Raw genomic sequence first — 21437 nt, 5'->3', positions numbered from 1 at the left:
CAGGAGCTACCTTGTGCGCTTATGAGTTCACGAAACTATGCGTGACTTTATCGCGAAAGCTTAGCATACAAGTCGCTTATGGAATAAGACCCATTTTCGCATGACGCGGCTCAAATTGTATACAAAGTATTAGGTCTCAACACTCTTGTATCATTATTTGCAAAACGTTTTCGTATACTAGTATACATTATCTATATAGTAAGTTGTGAAAGAATAATAAATATATCTGCTTGGTGATATATTGTTCAAAGATATCCACATACTCGTGTTTGGTCCACTTCTGAAGTAAATTCTTCATCAGCGAAGGATTGGTAGGTGTGTTTGTTCAGATTTATGGCAGCTCTTGAACTTTCACGAGCTTGTAGATTGATACAGAAACAGTGCGAATTGATAGAGAAATAAGCACTGATGGCAGCATTGACACGTACAATTAATGTGAAAACAATGGTTTGCAAACAGTGTGATTATTGTACAAGTACCCATCAATATTCAAATATAATGCTATGTTAATACAGAGGGGTTCAGTTCAAATAACACAGTGATCTTTCTTGATAGAAATGTCCATTATCCGCGATAACATTAGCTTGTATATTGTTTGTAAATGTTTTCCATTATCCGCGATAACATATAGAGCTACATGTATATGTGTATTGAAAAAGGTATCCTAATTATCCGAATTTGCATTCTGTTGTATTAAAACGTTCATTGTTCGTATTTACTTTTTTAATGCCCATAATCCGCTTTAACAATTTTGTATTCGTTCCTTAAGGACATGTTATAAACATGTGTTGGTCGAGCCTGCGTGCAACTTGATCAACAGTTTTCCTTAAAAGAGTTTTTTCATTTCACTTCAGACTAATTTCCACTCCTTTCATATCTTTTAATGTATTTTACGAGCTCCGGTAAGTTGGAATGATCCTCGGTCTGTGAAAACTTGTCTTTATGCATGATTAGTCTGTGCAGTTCGCACAGGTAAATCAGATTTTCTTTGAGAACAGGCGTCCTTTAAACGAAAAATGCCATAAAACGGAGTCATCCCTGATTGACCTGTTCGGACTGCACATATTGAGGGAGTCATCCCTGATTGACCTGTTCGGACTGCACATATTGAGGGAGTCATCCCTGATTGACCTGTTCGGACTGCACATATTGAGGGAGTCATCCCTGATTGACCTGTTCGGACTGCACATATTGAGGGAGTCATCCCTGATTGACCTGTTCGGACTGCACATATTGAAGGAGTCATCCCTGATTGACCTGTTCGGACTGCACATATTGAAGGAGTCATCCCTGATTGACCTGTTCGGACTGCACATATTGAAGGAGTCATCCCTGATTGACCTGTTCGGACTGCACATATTGAGGGAGTCATCCCTGATTGACCTGTTCGGACTGCACATATTGAGGCTCGCTTGATTCTGTAGGACTGACTCCTTTTTTCTCATGAAGTGCTTCAATAATTATTGTTGTACATGTTTTTGTCAAAATGTGACACTTTTCGCGAGAAAGAATCGAAAATAGCTATTATTTAAAAGGTAATGCTGACAACTGGAAAATGCAAAAACTGAAAATGTTCCATCATAGCCTATGCACTTGTTGATGTACAATTTGTTAACATAAATGAATAGACCTTATCACAGTCTGAATTGAAAAATGCAAGTGTCAATTTTGATTGTGCGTTGATTTTAAATTATTCAAATGATAATCATTGTAAATATGTAAAAGGTTACGCTTTTTTGGAAATTTATTAAGAAAAAAAATGTATCACAGTAGACGTTTAAGTATATTTCAACAAACATGTCGGCATTATTCAAAAAACATAATATATATGTATACAAAAAAGATTTAAAGCAATCAATGTCTTCTGCTTATCAATCGATAAATGCATCAACAATAGTTACAACACAATTGTAACTTTAGATTTTGAGTGTATCGTACCATTTGAGTCGTGTTCTGAGAAAACTGGGCATAATGCATGTGCGAGAAGTGTCGTCCCAGATTAGCCTGTGCAATCCGCACAATCTAATCAGGGACGACACTTTCCGCTTATATTACATTTTTCGTTTAAATGAAATCTCTTCTTAGCAAACATCCAATTTAGGCGGAAAGTGTCGTCCCTAATTAGCCTGACTACACAGGCTAATCTGGGACGACACTTTACGCACATGCATTATGCCCAGTTTTCTCAGAACGCGACTCATTTAAACACGACGACCATCTGCCGCTAGCCTGAGTTTATTATACTAGTAATATGCAAATAATATTGACATGGTACAGCTCGTCAATATTAACCTTGCACGGACCTCTATGGTCTCATGAAACTCGTGCTAAAAGTGCACGAACTTAACCGAATTAACCGAATTAAAATTAAGAAAGAATCCATTTGTAAATGTTATGCTAATTATACGAAATCAGTATGCTAATTGAGTTCACGAATGTCGGGTCAATGTGGACGAGCGAAAAAAAAATTCTGACCTGCTGTTTGCAGTTATCCTGTGTAGAAATCGACAGATATATGACTTATAAAAATAAAATATAAGATAAATTTGACAACGGGTGTTTTCAAACGTTTTTTTTTCAAGTCAGCATAGTGACCTTGTTTTTTATCCTCATAACCCAATTTCGAACTCGATCGCGATATCATTCGCACAAATGTTCACATCAAGTTTCATAACGATTTGGGCAATGCGTGTGCTCAGTCTGACACCCGGAATGTTAACCAACTTGTTCATTAATTTAACCCAGTGGTCATTTTTTACCCAGCATGATCCTGTTTTAAACTCGGCTGAGATATTGTAAGGAGAGGTGTTCTTACCAAGTTTCATGATATTTGGTCAAGAAATGCGACATCTACAGATTTAACAAGATACATGTTAACGACGCACGACCGACGACAGGCAAACGGCGATCAGAAAAGCTTACAAAAAGCACAATGCGGTCAGGTAAGCTAAAATTGTATAACATCGGAAAATAAAATATTCAACGTCTGCTATGTTTAAATAGCAAGTAGAAGGAGTAAACATCTGAGAGAATGGTAACATTTCATGTCTATTTCTCAATCAGTAATTTAGTTTTAAACTATCGTATCTTATATAAAATAGTCATGCAAATGCAACAGTTTCTCCCCCAATCCTCTATTTTGGTGTTATTGATGAGTTCAATTAAGGAGAAAAAACGCAGTTATCAGCAAACTGGTGCTCGGTGAAGTTTGGTTTCAGACTGAACAAACAAATTAATGACCGGATTACCGATCGAGACTGGATTGTAGGAATAAATGGTATTGCTCGCACAGGTTTATATGCGCATATTCCAGTTATAACACTATGCACAATACAACACACATATTCCCATGTTATAACTAATAAGTTGTTGTTTTTTACGGCCTTCAAACATCCACCAACGGTGGCTGTTTAGTAGACATTATTTTTGACAATTCGTTCATATTCCGTTTCACCTTGTATCGAAACACCCAAGGTAAATCTCGTCTTGGTAAAACTCGCTTCGGACCCAACATGGTACTGAGTTCATCGAACTCAAATGTCTCCGGGTACACAATGTTCGAATCTTGCGCAGGCGCTGTCCGCACCGACTCCGGCGTTTGACGTAACGAGCGGCGCGATGTCCGGGACGCCCGCGATATGGACCGCGACGCGGACTTGGGCCGCACCTCAGAGTAGGACGTGGGCACGAGCTGGAGGGCGGAACCCGGCGCCGCCGTCGTCGTCGTTGCCGTCGGGACAGGCGGGGCTGACATTGCGTGGGCAACCGGCTGAAAGAATGCATGAGGCATAACAGTTCATTTGTACGACAGAGCAGATTACATATGAGTCGCACTCTGGAAAAAGGGGCTTGATGCATTTGCTTAAAGTGGCGTCCCAGATTATCCTGATTAGTCTGTATATCCCGCGCAGTCCAAACAGGCTTATCAGGGACGGCACTATCCGCCTAAACCGGAATTTTGCTAATAAGACACTTCCTTCTTACAAAATACCATAAACGAATGTCCCTGTTTAGCATGTGCGGACTGCACAATTTGTATCAATAAATATCAAGTACGGTTGTGGTAATAAAGACGTATGTTTAAGTTTTTTACTTGTAAGTATTAAAGTCATTGCTTTAAGAGGCATTTTGATATTTTGACATCCCTTTCGGCAATTAAGAATCTTAATCTTTATTTTAAAACTTGGTTTTCATTTTCAGACAAACGCATTTCGAATGCCTGGTGCTTCACCTTGGTATAACTTCATAGCTTTGTGTCATTTGTAGATATTTCATAAGACTTGCCAAGTTTATAGTGTATCGAACATGGATCAATACGTACAGAAGCACTTCGTGAGCTTATAATTTGAAATTTGATAAAGGCTGATTGACATTGCTGTAAAAACATGATTTCATAATATTTTCTCAGGCCGTATTGTTTGAATTCAGAAACGCGAAAATTACTAGATCCATACATTCTTGAGAAAATACCAATATCTCTCAAAGAGCAATTTGTATTTTAATACAATACGCTTTTAAATTCAACGTATTCTCAAAAGCATTAATAATACATTTGTGATAAAATTTGAGCGTTTTTTTTTTTCATTTTTAAAGTTTTTTATTCAAGTAGCACAAAGTTTGTGAGGTCTTTCCGCGCCCGAGACTGCATTACGTGAGGACCCGGAGATTTTCCCAGCACTCCTATCGAATTTACTTACTAGACGCACAAAAAGAGGGTGAATTTTGAAACGTATCTGCAATTCCTGCTATTTCGTTTGTATTGAAAGATATTCATTTTTTGTCTGGCCATGGGGGTTGTTGGAGAGGTAGGAGGGGGAGCGGATTCCGCAGGTGAAACCCCATCTGTACTGTATGCAGACCATCACCAAGCTCAAATGCGCGGGGAGCTGGGACTGAACACGGGTCGCATAGGTGAGAAGAACGTTTCAACAATAGCGCTACCCGGGCAGCAAATCCGTCCTGCGGCAATTAATTTGGAATATATAATGACTGAGATGATGTTTTTGTAGCGAATGATGGCGACGACGACAATACCTACGACGCGAATACGATAAAACAATTGTTTTTAAAAGTAGCGTCAACGTTTTAAAAAAGAGCTGTAATTATAATCAACACACTATTTATTCAATGCTCGGCCCTCCAAACTTCAAAAACGTGGTAAAAACAATTATAATTAACGTATCGTTTGAAAAGAATATTATTTGCTGCGAGTACATACGTATAATTTGCTCTATTTTTATACAAGTGTTTACATGTTATCGGAATTCTTTTATCGGTAGTTTAAATCTAACTTTAAACGAACATAAATGCATGGATACAATAACGGGGTATATCTAGATCTAAATAGACAATGGCCGACCCATATCGTCCGAAGTCTTTACAATTGGTGCGATTAAAATTATGAACATCTCGACAATATGAGATTGACTATGATATATAATCGTGGGCTTATATTCTCCGGATTGAATAGTAAACAAATCTGAAATATTCAGGCAAACAAGAAATGTCGACCAGAAAACATGACTGATAATTTCACTTTGGCAAATCGATCAGTGTTTAATGCAAAATCCTTTGTAATCCAATGTTTTGACGAAGGTTTTGGTCAATAATCACTTATTCTCTATCATCTCAGTTAATCAATAGTCAGTAAGTTTATAAGGAAATAAGCGATTTGGTAAAAAAAAAAACACATTTGATGGGTTTCTCATGCTTGTTGCTGTTTATGGATTTAATTGTTCGCCAAATAGTTATCTTATATGGGCAATTCATTTTGAATACCGTCTGTAAAAAAAATAATAAAAAATGATAGTATTTCAAATTAAATATATATATATATATATATATATATATATATATATATATATATATATATATATATATATATATATATATATATATATATATATATATATATATATATATATATATATATATATATATATAATAACCTAAACAAAAAACAACATCAAAATGTCTGGCTAATAATTAACAATTATTAGTTATACTGCACTTAACAAATATGTTACGTTATATCAAATTTTCCTTCTTTTTTCTCTTTGTTTCCGAAAAATCTCCGAAAGTACAAACAATCGACTTATATAAATGCTACATGAAAACTCCCTTCACCGATGCTACGACGTCAGATGTCCAGTTATAATGGAATAATGTAATGCTTGAATCCATGATCGTCGTGGTGACATAAAAGGTGATTTACAAGAATTTAACGCCACTGAATGAATTATATACAACAAAATTTACGATATAACCTTTTTGTTTTAAGTCTAATTGTTTTTGTCCGACAACACATTTTTAACACGGTATTAACAATGATGATGATAATGATGATGATGATGATGATGATGATGATGATGATGATGATGATGATGATGATGATGATGATGATGATGATGATGATGTAACGTTAAAAATAAACCATACGCCGTGACGTTGTATCTCGACGCCTACCTCCGACGTATGTGTGCTAGGCGGCGTAAACTTGGCCGACGACGTTCCTCGAAGTTTAACCGGCGGGAAAAATCCATTGATTCCCCGTCGGCGTTTCTGGGCAGATATTTTCCCCACATTGAATTCAATCACTTTAGGTTGCGTTGTAGGCCGCGATATAAAGCGCTTTGCAAACTCCGAGGAGGAGCTGCCAGTGAGTCCGAGCTTCTTGTTGACCCTGTTCTGGGAGAGGGACTCACCGATCATATCAGAGAGGGTGAAGGTGTGCGGCTTGGGTGGTATGCTCCGGTAGATGAGGCTCTTGGAGCTGGAGCCTCGCTGGTTCTGGCTCACCATGGTCGCTGTGGTCGCAGGCACAGGGTTAGGTCCACATTTTCCGGTCTGTTTTAAGTTGAACACTGAATTACCTTTAGATCCTACGAGCGGTGGTAGCGCACCGCTGGCGGCTTTATAACTGGCTAAAGTATTGTGCTCTGACACATGCATTATTGTTTAATATTATATCAATTTATCTTTATCGCATTTACGATCCATTCATGAGCTTATAGTATTTACACTATCTCACGGCCATGATCATTTAACGCACAATATCCCCTATCAGCGTGTTCAAAACATGCCTATTAATATATCGCGGCTTTATAGATTTATCTTTGTAAAGAGATTTGAAGTTGGCTACCCGACTGATCATTGCGGCAATATATTATGCTTTCCAACATTGTTCTCCGTCCAACTACTATAACACTATAAGCTCTTTTGAATTCAGCTATTCAAGCCTTGCTGTTGGAAAGTCAAAACATGGCGTTCTATTTAATAATCTTAGGCGAGGTGTTAATTGACATTACCATTTAGTTTTCATCTAAAATGTTTTAATAATAAATAAAACTAATAATAAATAAAACACGCTTGAGTGTGTTGTAGATACGCAAAAAGAGGTTTACTCGGCGTCAGTTGAAATCTGGCTAGTAAGATAAAATGCAACTTCCTGTTCAAAAGTGTATATATTTTTTAATGAAATATCATTATGAAGTTTAAACTCGTTTTGAAAAAAAGCTACATCGGAAAAAGAATAACTAACATACCATGTAATTTTGTTGGCTGTGCTCTTTTTAAGGGACGCACACTTAACAATTAGTCACGGTGTGGGAAAATGGGGCTTAATGCGTGTGCGCAAAGCGTCGTCTCGGATTAGCATGTGCACTCCGCACAGTCTAATCAGGAACGACATTTTTTCGCTTTGATGGAATTTCTTGCTTAAAGGAAGTCTCTTTTAAGCCACAATCGAATCTCAGCGGAAAAGGTCGTCCCTGATTAGCCTGTGCGGGCTATGAAGCCGAGCTTTCCCAGTAAGAGGCTCATATGTAAAACAAATTTGTATCATACCATACGTGCATACCGCCGATGATACATCACAGACCTGTCTTTTCAAAGATGTCACAGCATGTTTATGTAACAAATAAATTTGTTAGCATTTAAAAATGTGTACGACAAGTATAATTTTAAAATTTTGGACAGGTGAAAAACAAAAACACAAATTCATACAGTTACTGAACTATGAAGTTAGCTCTGGGAAAACGGGGTTTAATGCTTGTGCATTAAGTGTCGTCGGAAGTCCGCACAGGCTAATCAGTGACAACACTTTACGCTAGTATTGTATTTTTATTCAAATGTAGTCTCTTCTTACCGAAAATCTAGTTGCGGCGGGCTGCACATGCTAATCTTAGATGACACTTTATGCACATGCATTAAACCCCATTCTCCCAGGGCGAGACACAATACTAGTATGCAATATTATTTAATCTGCAATAAAGTATTACCATTATGTTCATACCCAACTTCACCATTACCTCTTTAAAATAATTAATGTTGAAGTGCCACGGTTCCTATATATTGGTCATGAGACTGTTTCAATACGCTCTCTCTGTCTCTCATCCGTGAGGTACGACCGACCGACCGACCGACCGATCGACCGACCGACCGACCGACCGACCCCGACCGACCGACCGACCGACCGACCGACAGACAGACAGACAGACAGACAGACAGACAGACAGACAGACAGACAGACAGACAGACAGACAGACAGACAGACAGACAGACAGACAGACAGACAGACAGACAGACAGACAGACAGACAGACAGACAGACAGACAGACAGACAGACAGACAGACAGACAGACAGAGCTATATTGACGGTATTTGTCCTAGGTATAATGTAGATATGTATTGAAACGATGCATATTCCGTTATACATGCATATATTTATTTAAAAGCAATCATTATATTGATGGCATCTTTATGAAAAATATATACTTCACGCCAACAACAATCATATTCTTACAGAAATAAAATAAATTGTGTTTCCAGTTATTTTTTATTTTTCGGTTCAGACTTTGTGTCCATTATAAGGCTGCTCCTTTTTTTCTAGTTTATGTTACAGCTATTACACGGCTTTAGCTTTTCTGCTTTTCTGTTTTGTGTTACGAACACATTGTGACATCTCATTATTTATAAGCCCCTTCCACTCATGACGCTGAATTGTTCGGCATAGCTGTTTAACCCAGCTTTTAAACATAACGCCAGCAGACCAGAGTGAGTACACTCCATTCCTTTTATTGGCTGATTCGAGCACAATTACCCAGAAAATTAGCAACAACACTGCGTCTTTGTAGTATAGGATGTAGCACTGTACTTCGGTGTAGGGAAATGCGGACTACTTTCCTCATGTTCATACGAAACACGGATAAACATTTTAGCCCAGTTATACTTACACATTTCCGGTTCCATACCCAATGCCCCAAGCCGTGAAGGGTCACTGCTGAGTCAGTTAATCGTCAGGGGCAGACGGATTATACTGTCAATAAATTCACTATGTTGATAACACAGTGTTGCTTTCAATATATCAATTAGCACGAATTTTAGGAAAACAAATTAATAAAAAAAAACTATATGTAAATTCCATTTGTCTTTCAAGCCAGATTAGGCTACCGACGTTTGCCAGTTTACGATTAATATCACAGTGTGACTTCAATTTTAAATCAGAAAGGATCGTGGTTTTGGTGTTCCATTTACAAGACGCGATGAAATTGTTATAAACCTGCGTCATGCGAAAATGGGTCTTATGCAATATGCTGCCAGCATAGCTCCAGCCCAGTCTGCACATCCACACAGTCTTGTCAGGATATGCATGCTGAGGAGGATACTAAGGAGACACCACGAACACGTGCGTGATTTTTTATAAAGGAAAGCATAGCCAATGACAAGACTTCGATTTAGCGACGCTGGCCGCATGTGCCATAAGATCAATTTTTGCATGACGCGGATGTAACAGTGCTATTTGAATTTGTTGGGAAAAATGCGTTTTTGTTTCGATGACGAAGAAATAAATTCATAATCAGTCATCAATCGCACATTCTCGGCCCTTTCCGTCAAACATTGGATAAGTACCTCGAAGGAGATAGTATGAAAATACACATTTCGGAAGCGGTATTGCGGTCTACCTACGCGGGCCTACGCGAATCAAAATTACATAGTAAAAACAAACATGGCCGGTTTTGCGAGTTGTTAACATTTTGCAAAGATGAAAATGGGGATTTTCTATGCTCTGAAGCCAGAGCAAGTACAAACTCTACAGGAATTATGGACGCCGTCGTTGTTATTGTTTTTGTTGTTGTAACATTCTTAGAATGGTAGCACGTGGGCGGACTACTTTCAACCCGTATTTCTCCCGAGTCCGATTATGATAATCTGCGAGGGGTACCGAATGAATCAGTCATGTGATGACAAATATTACATAGTACAATTTAGATCTACGAACACTATAATGTGCTTTTATATTCGTGCACTTCATACGAAAGATTTCATGCGGTAGATATGCGGCTATAAAGTGAACAAACGAACACAACAATAATTTAACTTTAGTTTTTAATTTAATAAATATAAAAAAAACGTACATTTTATACTTATATTTCAAAGTCAGGATTTACGCCGAATTACTTGTTAAAAGATATTTCTTGTTAATAATGGCTGCACTTTCCAGCTTTGAAACTCGCGCTGCCAAGGTAACAAGCGAGTGAACCAACCATTGTGCTGACTGGAAAGCCTGTCTGCTTTTTCGAGGTACAAATTAATTAATTACTTTTCAGTTTAATATTCACAGTAACGAGTAATAAAAAAAACAGCATACAATAAGAAATATGGAAATATCGCAAATAAAGCCAGGAAACAATATAAATAACTCCTTTAAAATGATATAATTAAACGTGGCACGAATCGCCAAGTTACGAAATCTATGGGAACAAATCAAACAACCGGAAGTTTACTTTCATTTCCTCCCGCCAAGTATGGAAGAAAGAAAACAACCAATATTTTTGAAAATTAAGTGTTTCTTTAAAAAAAATTTGAAGTGCGGTGTTTGAAAGTTCAATGTGTATGTATCGACCAACTGTTCCATGAGATTTGCGTTTGCTTATACGATTTCAATGTTACTGTCTCTCTATTTTATCAAGCATTTGATTTTGAAATGGGATAAATTTTTGGTCGAAGTTTATTTGGGTCGCCAGTTTATTTTCTACAATTCAACTCTCAGCTTTATAACCCAAAGGATTGCTGAGAGTTGCAATGCGCCGGCTTTTGTCAAAACTTGATCACAACTGAAAATGCTAAGAAACACTGTAGTTACAATAATTCTAAGCTTTATAGCCCAATGGGTAGTTCTGGCTACCATAGCTAAAGAAACTTCAGCGTACAGTTTATATAGTATTGACATACCTGTACGCTGAAGCCAACCCCGTATCGAAAGTCAACCAGAGTCGTAACATATTTATGTCACGCTATAAATCAAAGAATGCTCATTTTCTTGGATACATTCATTAACTTCATTAAACTGCTTACTTCATTAAACTGGCGACGCCTTGACCTCCGCCGTATTGACCAGCGCCTGGTTATGTTTCACAACATCCTGCATAACCAGGTAGCCATTCCTATACCTGACTACCTCAAACCAATCACTAGACCATCAAGAACCTCCCATACAAAAGCATTCCAGAACATCCAAACCACAACTGATTGCCATAAGTTTCCTTCTTTCCCAGAACAATCATCCACTGGAATGCTCTACCTCCCGACATTGTTAACCTCCCTGGACCTGAGTTCAGCCTGGCTGTTAGCCGGGTAGAACATAATCTCCCCATAGAATACCTGATCTGTTTTTAACCTGTTTTTAATAACTAACACTCTTATTCTCTCTTTTATATCCTTTTCAGGGACTACCCTACGTGCGACTATGAGCGATAATTTCGCTCTTACGCCCGTGATTTCGCCCTACGAGCCCAGAAAAGCGAAGATAAAGTCGCCCGATTTTTTGAGTAAACAAGACCGGAAAAGCGCAAATCAAGCCGCCCGATTATTTTTGCTAAGGCGTGCTACCGCCCGCAGGCGATAAGCAAGTTTATTGTTTGCTGTTTATCTAACGGTGACACAATTTACCCCCCGCACGGATCGTTAATTGACCGTGACAAAGCAGTCCCCTTAATATTGGTTGCTATAACAACACACTCGTGCCTCTTCGCGCGTGCCGCAAGTTGTCTACTGATTACATGATAATTGATTGACCATCTGATAATTGCAGGTTTTTGGCAGACAGCACGGTTAAAGAAAGTCGGCAAAAATAATTCAAGAAAAACAAACTTGATCAAAGGTCTATAAATTGCGTAGATCCACTATAAAGTCCAGCCAGTTTTGTCAGTTTGTTAATCCACAGAAAATTACGAGTAACACCCATCTTATATAAACTGGAATCACAGTTAATTTTTTATGCCCCCATTTGAAGAAAAGGGGGTATATAGTTTTCGCACTGTCCATCGGTCAGTCGGTAACACTTTTCGTGTCCGCTTTCTAATTCAAATAGTTTTCATCCGATCTTTACCAAACTTGGTCAGAAGTTGTATCCAGACAATATCTAGGTCAAGTTCAAATATGGGTCATGCCGGGTCAAAAACTAGGTCACGGGGTCACTTAGTGCATTTCAAGGATTTAGCATGGTGTCCGCTCTCTAATTGAAGTAGTTTTCATCTGATCTTTACTAAACTTGGTCAGAAGTTGTATCAAGACAATATCTAGGTCAAGTTCAAATATGGGTCATGCCGGGTCAAAAACTAGGTCACTGGGTCACTTAGTGCATTTGAAGGATTTAGCATGGTGTCCGCTCTCTAATTGAAGTAGTTTTCATCTGATCTTTACTAAACTTGGGTAGTAGTTGTATCAAGACAATATCTAGGTCAAGTTCGAATATGGGTCATGCCGGGTCTAAAACTAGGTCACGGGGTCACTTAGTGCATTTCAAGGATTAAGCATGTTGTCCGCTCTCTAGTTTATGTGGCTTTCTGATTTATTTTGATATTTTAAGACATTTTTATGCCCCCTTTGGAGGGCATATAGTGATCGGACTGTCCGTTCGTCTGTCCGTCTGTCTGTCACACTTTGCGTTTAGATTTCGAAAAATGCTCATAACTTCTATGTTGCTTCAGATAGCAATTTCATATTTGGCATGCATGTGTATATGGACAAGGCCTTTTCATACGCACACAAGTTTTGACCCCTGTGACCTTGACCTTGAACTTGGGGTCTGCCTTTCGAAAAATGCTATAACTTCTATCAAAGAGTTTATAGGGGGCATATGTCATCCGATGGTGACAGCTCTTGTTTATACTATAAGTCATAATACTACACATAAATATTGAGCAAACACATTTCCTCGATTAGATATAAATTATCCGAGTAGAATTAAATTGCTATGTCATGACCATCAACGTTGCAAATGGCGGACTAATTGTAACATTACACCCGCGTTCAATTCAAAGCTGGCGATTCATATTACAAGTAATGGTGATTCAATAATGGAGAAAGCATTAACTGGATTTAACAAACATTTGATAAGGTTTGTTAAACCAGATAGCAACAAGGAAAATGTTGATTATTAAAGTAAACAGGTAAGGCATTCTTAAGTGAACATATTACGGACATGTAAAGTATTCGGATAAACAGTAATAGATATACATGTACTAGATGTTCCATGCATTAACCCTTTCAGTGCGGGAACCGAATTTTGAAGACCTTTGCAAACAGTTTGGATCCAGATGAGACGCCACAGAACGTAGCGTCTCATCAGGATCCAAACTGTTTGCTATTCTGATAGTATTCTTTGAAAAAAATAAAAAAAAATGCTAATTTTATAAATTCAGCAGACAACATTTTTGCAGACGACAAATTTCCCAGTATGCAAAGGGTTAAGATTGTGTTTTGTCACAAAAGCAGTCATAGGGATGATGATAATATAATGATGATAAATATGTGATGAAAAGGTGCTACCGGAAACATATCTTAAATGACTTAAATGTGTTAAATGACTTAAATGTGTTATGATGAAGAAGATTTTAGTGAGAATTTATTGTTTGTACAAATAAACATAGTATAATGATAGAAATAATAAAAGTTGTAAAATAAACACGCTTTGTTTTTGATATTGTTTGCACAAACGTCTCCCTGATTTTCCAAACTTCTCCCTGTTTCAGAACAAAGGAGGAGTCACTTCTCCCTATTTTTAAGTCCTAGGGTAGTCCCTGCTTTTATTTCAGACTTACTAACACTCTTGTCGGTCCACGCGCGACAGGTCTAAGTCCTCAAAAGGGGTTCGACCTTAATGGAAGATAGACAGATAGATACATTTCTACATATATTGGTGAATGAATATAAATTACTGCATCGAGGAATATTTTAAGGTTCAGATGTTTCAAATGCATCTTACAATAGATGAAAATAACTCTCATTGGTCTGAAAATCACAATTTTGACGCCATTGTCGCTTTGTCACGTGACGAGTTTTAATTTGGATACTTTCAGATCGACCTTGACATTTTATGCTGAAATTGTAAACATTACTTTCTTTTTCTGAAATCTATTATTTGTGATTAACAACTTACGTCTGGTGGATTATAAGACTGATTTCAGTGTGAATCAGATAGTTTTAAATAATATTTACTTTGAGTTTGTATTTACACTACAATTTGTTTAAAAAACAAGCCAGAATAATCTGAACTACCGGGAAATGTCATTCTGAATTTGAAAACACTTGAGCACATGGTATGTTACTAAAAATAGAAATAACGTCATATGACTGTTAAATCTCGGGAGATTCGCATTTCAAGAAAGTCTGTCACATCGCTGTTTTTCTCGATATGTAAGAGCAGAATATATACATTTTTAATGTTTAAGATAGTATTTTGTGAATATATCAGTTAAATGTGAAAAATGTCATTTTTTTCCGATCAAGTGGTTAATTTGGACCAATAACTGCATTTAAAAGCTGTTCTAGACCAGTCTATGTTAACTGTCAACTTTTCTAGAATTTCTGGTTGACTTTCCTAATGGGATTGGTCCATAACTATAAAGTCGCGCCAGTCAAAAATCATAAAAAGCGACATTTAAAGTTATGGTAACCCTACAAGGTACTGCAATCTATCGATTCAGATTCAGTCTCAACGTAAACAACCCCAATGTTTGTCATTATTATCATCACATTAGGTATTTCCGCGGTAAAATGGTAAGGCAGCACTTATATTCAATCAAACATGAATAAACAAATCTGACAATAGTGACATACCATCAAAAGCAACTATCAAATAAGTGTATACCAGTTTACAAAGAGGATTTAAGACATAAATTAAAAACAATAAGTCATGATAGCTTTATATTGAGAATTAAATGGAGATGGCAGCCAAGGGAGCAAAAACAGGAAAGTAAGACCACCTGAATTTTGTAAGCTGGTAACCATGTAGGGCTTATGGTTTTTAACACATTTATCACCCCTGAATTTTTCCACAATAAGGCTTTACATATATTATGTCAACCTGAACGGTGATGGACCTGGAAGGTACATCTCACCATGCCCAGCTGTACTACATTGTATATTGGAATGTTTTAAAAATATTGGTTTTGCTAAGTTTAGAATTTCTATATTTACAGGGAAAGCCTAAACATGGAGGTGGATAGTGGACAAGACCTTCAAAATAAGGTACTTAAAGCAGTAACCACACACACAAACTGTCCTTGCATTTTTGTCCATTTTTGTGGAATATTCAATGGAACTCCTTCTTTTTATGTCCCCCACTATAGTAGTGGGGGACATATTGTTTTTGCCCTGTCTGTTGGTTGGTCTGTCTGTCTGTCTGTCTGTTTGCGCCAACTTTAACATTTGCAATAACTTTTGCAATATTGAAGATAGCAACTTGATATTTGGCATGCATATGTATCTCATAGAGCTGCACATTTTGAGTGGTGAAAGCTCAAGGTCAAGGTCATCCTTCAAGGTCAAAGGTCAAATATATGGGTCAAAATCGCTAATTTAATGTACGCTTTTGCAGTATTTCAATATTCAAGATAGCAACTTGATATTTGGCATGCATGTGTATCTCATGGAGCTGCACATTTTGAGTGGTGAAAGGTCAAGGTCATCCTTCAAGGTCAGAGGTCAAATATATGTTACCAAAATCGCTCATTTTATGAGTACTTTTGCAATATTGAAGATAGCAACTTGATATTTGGCATGCATGTGTATCTCATGGAGCTGCACATTTTGAGTGATGAAAGGTCAAGGTCATTCTTCAAGGTCAGAGGTCAAATATATGTGGCCCAAATCGCTTATTTTATCAATACTTTTGCAATATTGAAGATAGCAACTTGATATTTGGCATGCATGTGTATCTCATGGAGCTGCACATTTTGAGTTGTGAAAGGTCAAGGTCATCCTTTAAGGTCAAATATATGGGTCAAAATTGCTCATGTAATGTCACTTCTGCAATATTGAAGCTAGCAATTTTATATTTGAAATGCATGTGTATCTCATGGAGCTGCACATTTTGAGTGGTAAAGGGTCAATGTCAAGGTCATCCTACAAGGTCAAACGTCATATAGGGGGACATTGTGTTTCACAAACGCATCTTGTTCATATTGGACTCCAACTTTTCCCAATTAAGGAGTCTTGCGACACCTGTTTTAAAATCTAAGCGAGACTGCTGCTATAAACTTATATTGTGTCTAGTATTTCTGTACTTTGTTTGAAGAAAAATATGCTGATGAAAGCATGTTAATTCTAGTATTTGCCTAAATTATAAAGAAAAACAAGACCCATGATGGGTTATTTAGCAAGTTAGAAGTATAACTTTAAGTTCTGTGTTTTATTTTTTAGAACTCTGCAAAGAAAAAGAAACCTGTGGAAGACAAAGCTGCAAATCATCGTAAAATATCTGACTTCTTCAAAACTCCAGAAAAAAAAATTGGTCACAAACAAAAGAGTTTGTTACAATTTTTTGGCAAGGGTCCCTTGAGTAAACCTGTCAATTCTGAAGAAATACTTGTTAATAATAATATTTCTCCACTTGCCAATAGTGATAAAGAAAATGCAGTAGGCCTAGTGGATATTGGTAAAGAACAAGTGGTTAACAATAAAGCAAAGAAATCAAAGCATAAAGAAAAAAAGGCTGGGTTGGAACCACAAAAAAAGTTAAGTGCTGTTTCCAAGTGTGAAGATGAAGATGATTCAATTATTCTGCTGTCAGATTCAAGCTGTAGCATTCCCGCTATTATCAATGATGATGACACAGTGAATAAAACTAGAGGAGAACTGAAACAAGTTCCTGATGAAAAGGTTGACATAACTTGTGATTCAGGTACAGTAAATGACAAAAATACCAATAAGGATAAAGAAGACGAAAAATTTGTTAGTAAAAGTAAAATTAGAAAAAGAAGAAAAAGCAGGAGTGTTTCTAAAGAAGACAGTTTGTTGAAAATGGAAAATGAACCAATTATGAAAAGGGAAAGAAAAACTGGATCTAGAAATGAAACAGCAGAGAAAGATGAAACATCAGCGAATAAACAGGTAATTGCCAATGAACAGGAAGTTAAACACAAAAAGTGTTCTCTTAAAGTGGAAGACATGGTAAATTTGCTGAAAGAAGTCCAAGAAGATACCGTTTCTGTTTCAAAGAAAAAGAAGCACAGAAAGAAACACAAACACAGTCACAAACCTAAGCACCAAGGAACAGCACTGAAAGAAACTCACGAGATAAGCTTTGCAAAAAATCCATCAGATACAAATGAAGAGAAACATGTAGAGGCAGATGATGATGATAAAAAGTCGGAAGATAAAATCGAAAGTGGTGACTGTAAGGATGAATGTAGTGACATTGTGCAAAATAAGAAAAACAAAGACAAAATAAAGAGAAATAAGAAAAACAAAGAATTAACGTTGTCTTACAAAAAATTTACTAAAAATCTAGAACAAAATGAGGAAGACAAAAAACCGGTGGCCAGTAACCCAAAAGAAATGTCTTACACAGAATACCTAGAATTTGTTGAAAAAAGTCAAACTGAAAATGACAATAATGATGGTGTTTTAATGGAAATTGAACAGGTTGAAGGTAATGAAAACAAAATACGGGAGAATGATGATGTTGATGGGGAGGTAATTGAAAAAGACAAAAGTACTGAATTGTTGAAAGAGACAAAGGAAAAGATTTTTTTTACTTTAATGACATCCACACCAGATCACAAAACAAAAACTAAAAAACCTGAAACAAAAAATAAAATTCTTAAAGTAAAAAATGGGAAAATTGAAAAGGAAGAAAGTATAATTATAGTTGAGGTTGATAGTAAATGTGAAAATGATAAAACAGATAAAAATGAACAGTCTGCTAATAGGACAGAAATAAATAAACAATTATTTGCTGTAAGAAAAACACAATCCACACTAAGTTTTGGTAAAACTGGGCTGGCCTGCTCAAAACCTGAGAAGACCCAAAAAGATTTGAATACTGATAAAATTGTTAGTGATACAGTGGGTAAAAAGGAGGGATCACAATTAGAAACAAAGCATAGTGATACTGTGGGTAAAAAGGAGGGATCAAAATCAGAAGCAAAGCAAAAGGTTAGAAAAAAGAAAACTAAAACAGAAGGTGTAACTGTTGAAAATGAGACAAAAATTACTGTAAGTGACATTGATGTATTTGCTACACCAGTTGATGTCAGAAAGAAGCCGGGCAAAAGGAAAGTTGAGGTGAATGAAACATTGACTGACGGAGACAGTTCAGAACCAAGACGCAGTCAGAGAAAGCGATACAAAGTTGAGGCTTTCCAAATGGATGCTGACAATTTAACACCAATAAAAATTAAACTGAAAAGGTATGCACACATTTTGTTTGGTGAAACTTGCGTTTTACAACACATCCTTCAGTTGGAAAGGCAGACAAAATCTTGAGGAAATATATTTCTTTATCTTATTACAAATATTAAAGGCAATTTTCAAACTATTAGCTTAGAGAAAAAATAAATTGATCCTCATTCTCTGAAAACTTGGCTAATTGCATGTGCATAAAGAGTTGTCCCAGATAAGCCTGTGCGCACCATATGCAGACATTGCTTGTGTTTTGTAGATGCCCCAAGAGTAGCAGCAGTGAAGACAGGGAGGCCCAAAGAAAGGCCGCCAAAAAACTAAAGGTAGTAAATTGCAGATACAAGTATTTAAGTAACCGGTAATAGGAGTTCTGCATTTTGACAATAACCTTAAGCCACAAACTGGTCATTTTCTAGTTAGACATTAAGGTAATGCCCAGTCAATGCTCAGTCTGGGCTAATGAAAATATATATGTTATGAGCCTGATTGGTCTAAATTTGGCTTTCATTGCTGAAATTGAGGAGGTGAATTGAATATAGTAAACATTTTCCCTGTATATTCCATTTTATAAAAATAACAATAGCAATTAAAATATTTTCAGCAAACAGCAAAGCAGGCCACGGCACAAGCCTTGCTTCAAAAGGCAAAGAAAGGTCGACCAAAAAAATATGTTGTCCAGACAATATCAGATTCGCTTATTCCAAAGAGACCAAAAGTCCTAAAAAGAAACGCAGCAAACATGTTAAAGAGCGAAACCAGTCAAATTCCTCAGAAGATTCTTCTGGAAACCGTCGAAGCTCTCGTCTGGTTGGTCGCAAGATGGCATCCATGGAGGAGGTTTCGCTAGAGAACATTCTCATCTCGTCTTCTGAGGATGGGGATGATGAAGCAAGTGTTGTCATGGTGATGAAGAAGAAAGAGAAAAAGAAAAAGAAGAAAATGCATGTAGAGGAAGGGACATCCAAGGTGGAAATGGATGTAAAATCGTCTTCAAGGTTGAAAGAGAACACACCAAAGAAGAAAGCTTTCAGTCTTCAAACAAATAACAGCCCAGCCAAGAAACCTGGTAAGTTGTTTTCATTATGAGCCTCACTCGGGGAAAATAGGGCTTAATGCAAGTGCGTAAAGAACAAGATCTTTTATCTTTTCAATTCTGTTATGTCATAGGTATATATGCGTCCCATTTTATGACCACACAACCCAGTTCAACGTAATTGGAACTTTTATAAGACTTTGAGAAAAAAAGGTGTAGATAAAAGATAACTTTTCATGTTACCTCGTAACCTGTGTTTGCTGTATTATGCTCTCTTTTTTTAAATATAAGATGTAAATCTATTAGTATGCAAATAATCTTATCATGCTTGAAGTTGTATGATAAAAACTTGTGCTTCTTATAACCTCTTTGTGAAAACCATAGTTAATGGCACAAGTAACCTATATAAAAGAAAGAAAATAATGCATTATATCTGTTCATTAAAATTGACTTGCATACAAAAAGTTAAGCAGATTCAGTGTAACAAACTTTTTTGGTTGTTTCTCAGCTGGCAAAATTGCACCAATGTTTCTCCTGGGCAAGAAAAAGTCTGATGTGGCCGCCTCGCCGAAAAAGCCACCATTGGACCCAGAGGTCGCCAGGCAACGCCAGGAGTTCCTTAGCAGCGGCGTTCCAGAGGAGCTGCGTAAGCAGACCGCAGTGCGGTTGGCGGCACAGGGGGTGCAGGGTTACCCGCCCTTGCCTACCATCAGCCATGTGCAGCAGGTAACAGGGGTATAAAAGGAGAGAAGTATTGTAGTAGAGTTTGTTTTAAAAGATAGAAAATTTTGGCATGTGAGTATATACATTGTCAGGGGTCCCTCTGCCATTTGCAATTGTTGCCAAATGCGACAGTTTTAGAAGAAAAGTGGCCTGGTCATTATATGTTTAACATTGAAGTTGGGAGCCATTCATCCTCCGCATCAATCTCTTGACCGGTTTTGCTGGGGGGGGGGGGAAGGGCCATGATACAGAAATCCTCCTCCAGTCAGGTCTGGTGTGTGCTGCTAAAAGAAACTCATCGATTGGAAGGGATGTCTTTTACATTTTTCATCCATCTTTTTTTTCTGACGGCCTCAACGTCGACCACCTTTAGCGTACCCTGGAAAACAGTCTTGCACATAGAGTCATGTCTGGTGTTGTGTACAAACCAAGGCAAATTTCCTCGTTTGACGGTCGCCAGTAGGGGCTTTTGGGAGCCAATTAGACGTCTTCAAATTGTTCATAGATGATACCTTGATTAATTGCCTTGTGCCATTTAACTATGCTTCTGCAGTTAAATGGCTCTTAACACAACACTCATAGAATGAAAAATGCCAAGAGGTAACCTATCTGATTTTCCTGGCATTGGCAATAAATATTGGGTTCGTTTACATGTCAGGAATCTCTTCTGTTAAATGAGATTTTAAATGTTTATTGTTGTTTTTTTAATTAAAAAAAATATTTGTAACAAAATATATACTTGATTCAATATTTAATAGCTTAAACTTAACAAGGAAGTAAAAAGAGACTGAACATTGCTGATTTAATCAAAAAAAATAAATAAGTTAATACACCTGTACAGGTAAAAAATTTATATTTTTAAGTACCCTCATAATCTACAATGAATGACAAATAAAAAAAATATTAGTTTTTATTTACTTATGTCTTATAGTAATTTAAATGCAGCCTATTGACATTGACCACCCATTGTAGACTATTAAAGTTATTAATTCAG

At 37.0% G+C, this 21437-nt stretch overlaps 2 protein-coding genes across 3 annotated transcripts in view; one reads left to right on the top strand and one right to left on the bottom strand.

The window, feature by feature from the left end:
* Window positions 1-1764: 1764 nt before the first annotated feature.
* Window positions 1765-7109, bottom strand: LOC127866879 (uncharacterized). Of its 2 annotated transcripts, none has more exons than XM_052407708.1 (2): window positions 6466-7109; window positions 1765-3769 (listed from the first exon to the last, which is right to left on the bottom strand). In XM_052407708.1, the coding sequence occupies exons 1-2, from the start codon at window positions 6949-6951 to the stop codon at window positions 3386-3388; spliced, it is 870 nt and encodes a 289-aa protein (XP_052263668.1). In that variant the 5' UTR covers window positions 6952-7109; the 3' UTR covers window positions 1765-3385. The 2 variants fall into 2 exon arrangements, with proteins under 2 accessions (XP_052263668.1, XP_052263667.1); XM_052407707.1 differs by having other exon boundaries at window positions 6439-7096.
* An 8112-nt stretch (window positions 7110-15221) lies between these two features.
* The window catches only part of LOC127869703 (ATPase family AAA domain-containing protein 5-like), a 38846-nt gene continuing 32630 nt past the window's right edge, over window positions 15222-21437 (top strand). The window contains exons 1-9 of the mRNA XM_052412359.1: window positions 15222-15256; window positions 15483-15531; window positions 16705-16753; window positions 17075-17185; window positions 17795-17998; window positions 18533-18695; window positions 18947-19038; window positions 19289-19753; window positions 20229-20446. Coding sequence (XP_052268319.1) covers window positions 15222-15256; window positions 15483-15531; window positions 16705-16753; window positions 17075-17185; window positions 17795-17998; window positions 18533-18695; window positions 18947-19038; window positions 19289-19753; window positions 20229-20446 — 1386 coding nt within the window. The remainder of the gene's footprint in view (window positions 15257-15482; window positions 15532-16704; window positions 16754-17074; window positions 17186-17794; window positions 17999-18532; window positions 18696-18946; window positions 19039-19288; window positions 19754-20228; window positions 20447-21437) is intronic.

The sequence above is a fragment of the Dreissena polymorpha genome, chromosome 2 (genome assembly GCF_020536995.1).
Source record: "Dreissena polymorpha isolate Duluth1 chromosome 2, UMN_Dpol_1.0, whole genome shotgun sequence".
NCBI classification, from domain to species: Eukaryota; Metazoa; Mollusca; class Bivalvia; order Myida; family Dreissenidae; genus Dreissena; species Dreissena polymorpha.
Note: the sequence above shows the minus strand (reverse complement) of the source record. Positions and strands in the feature narration are given on the sequence as shown.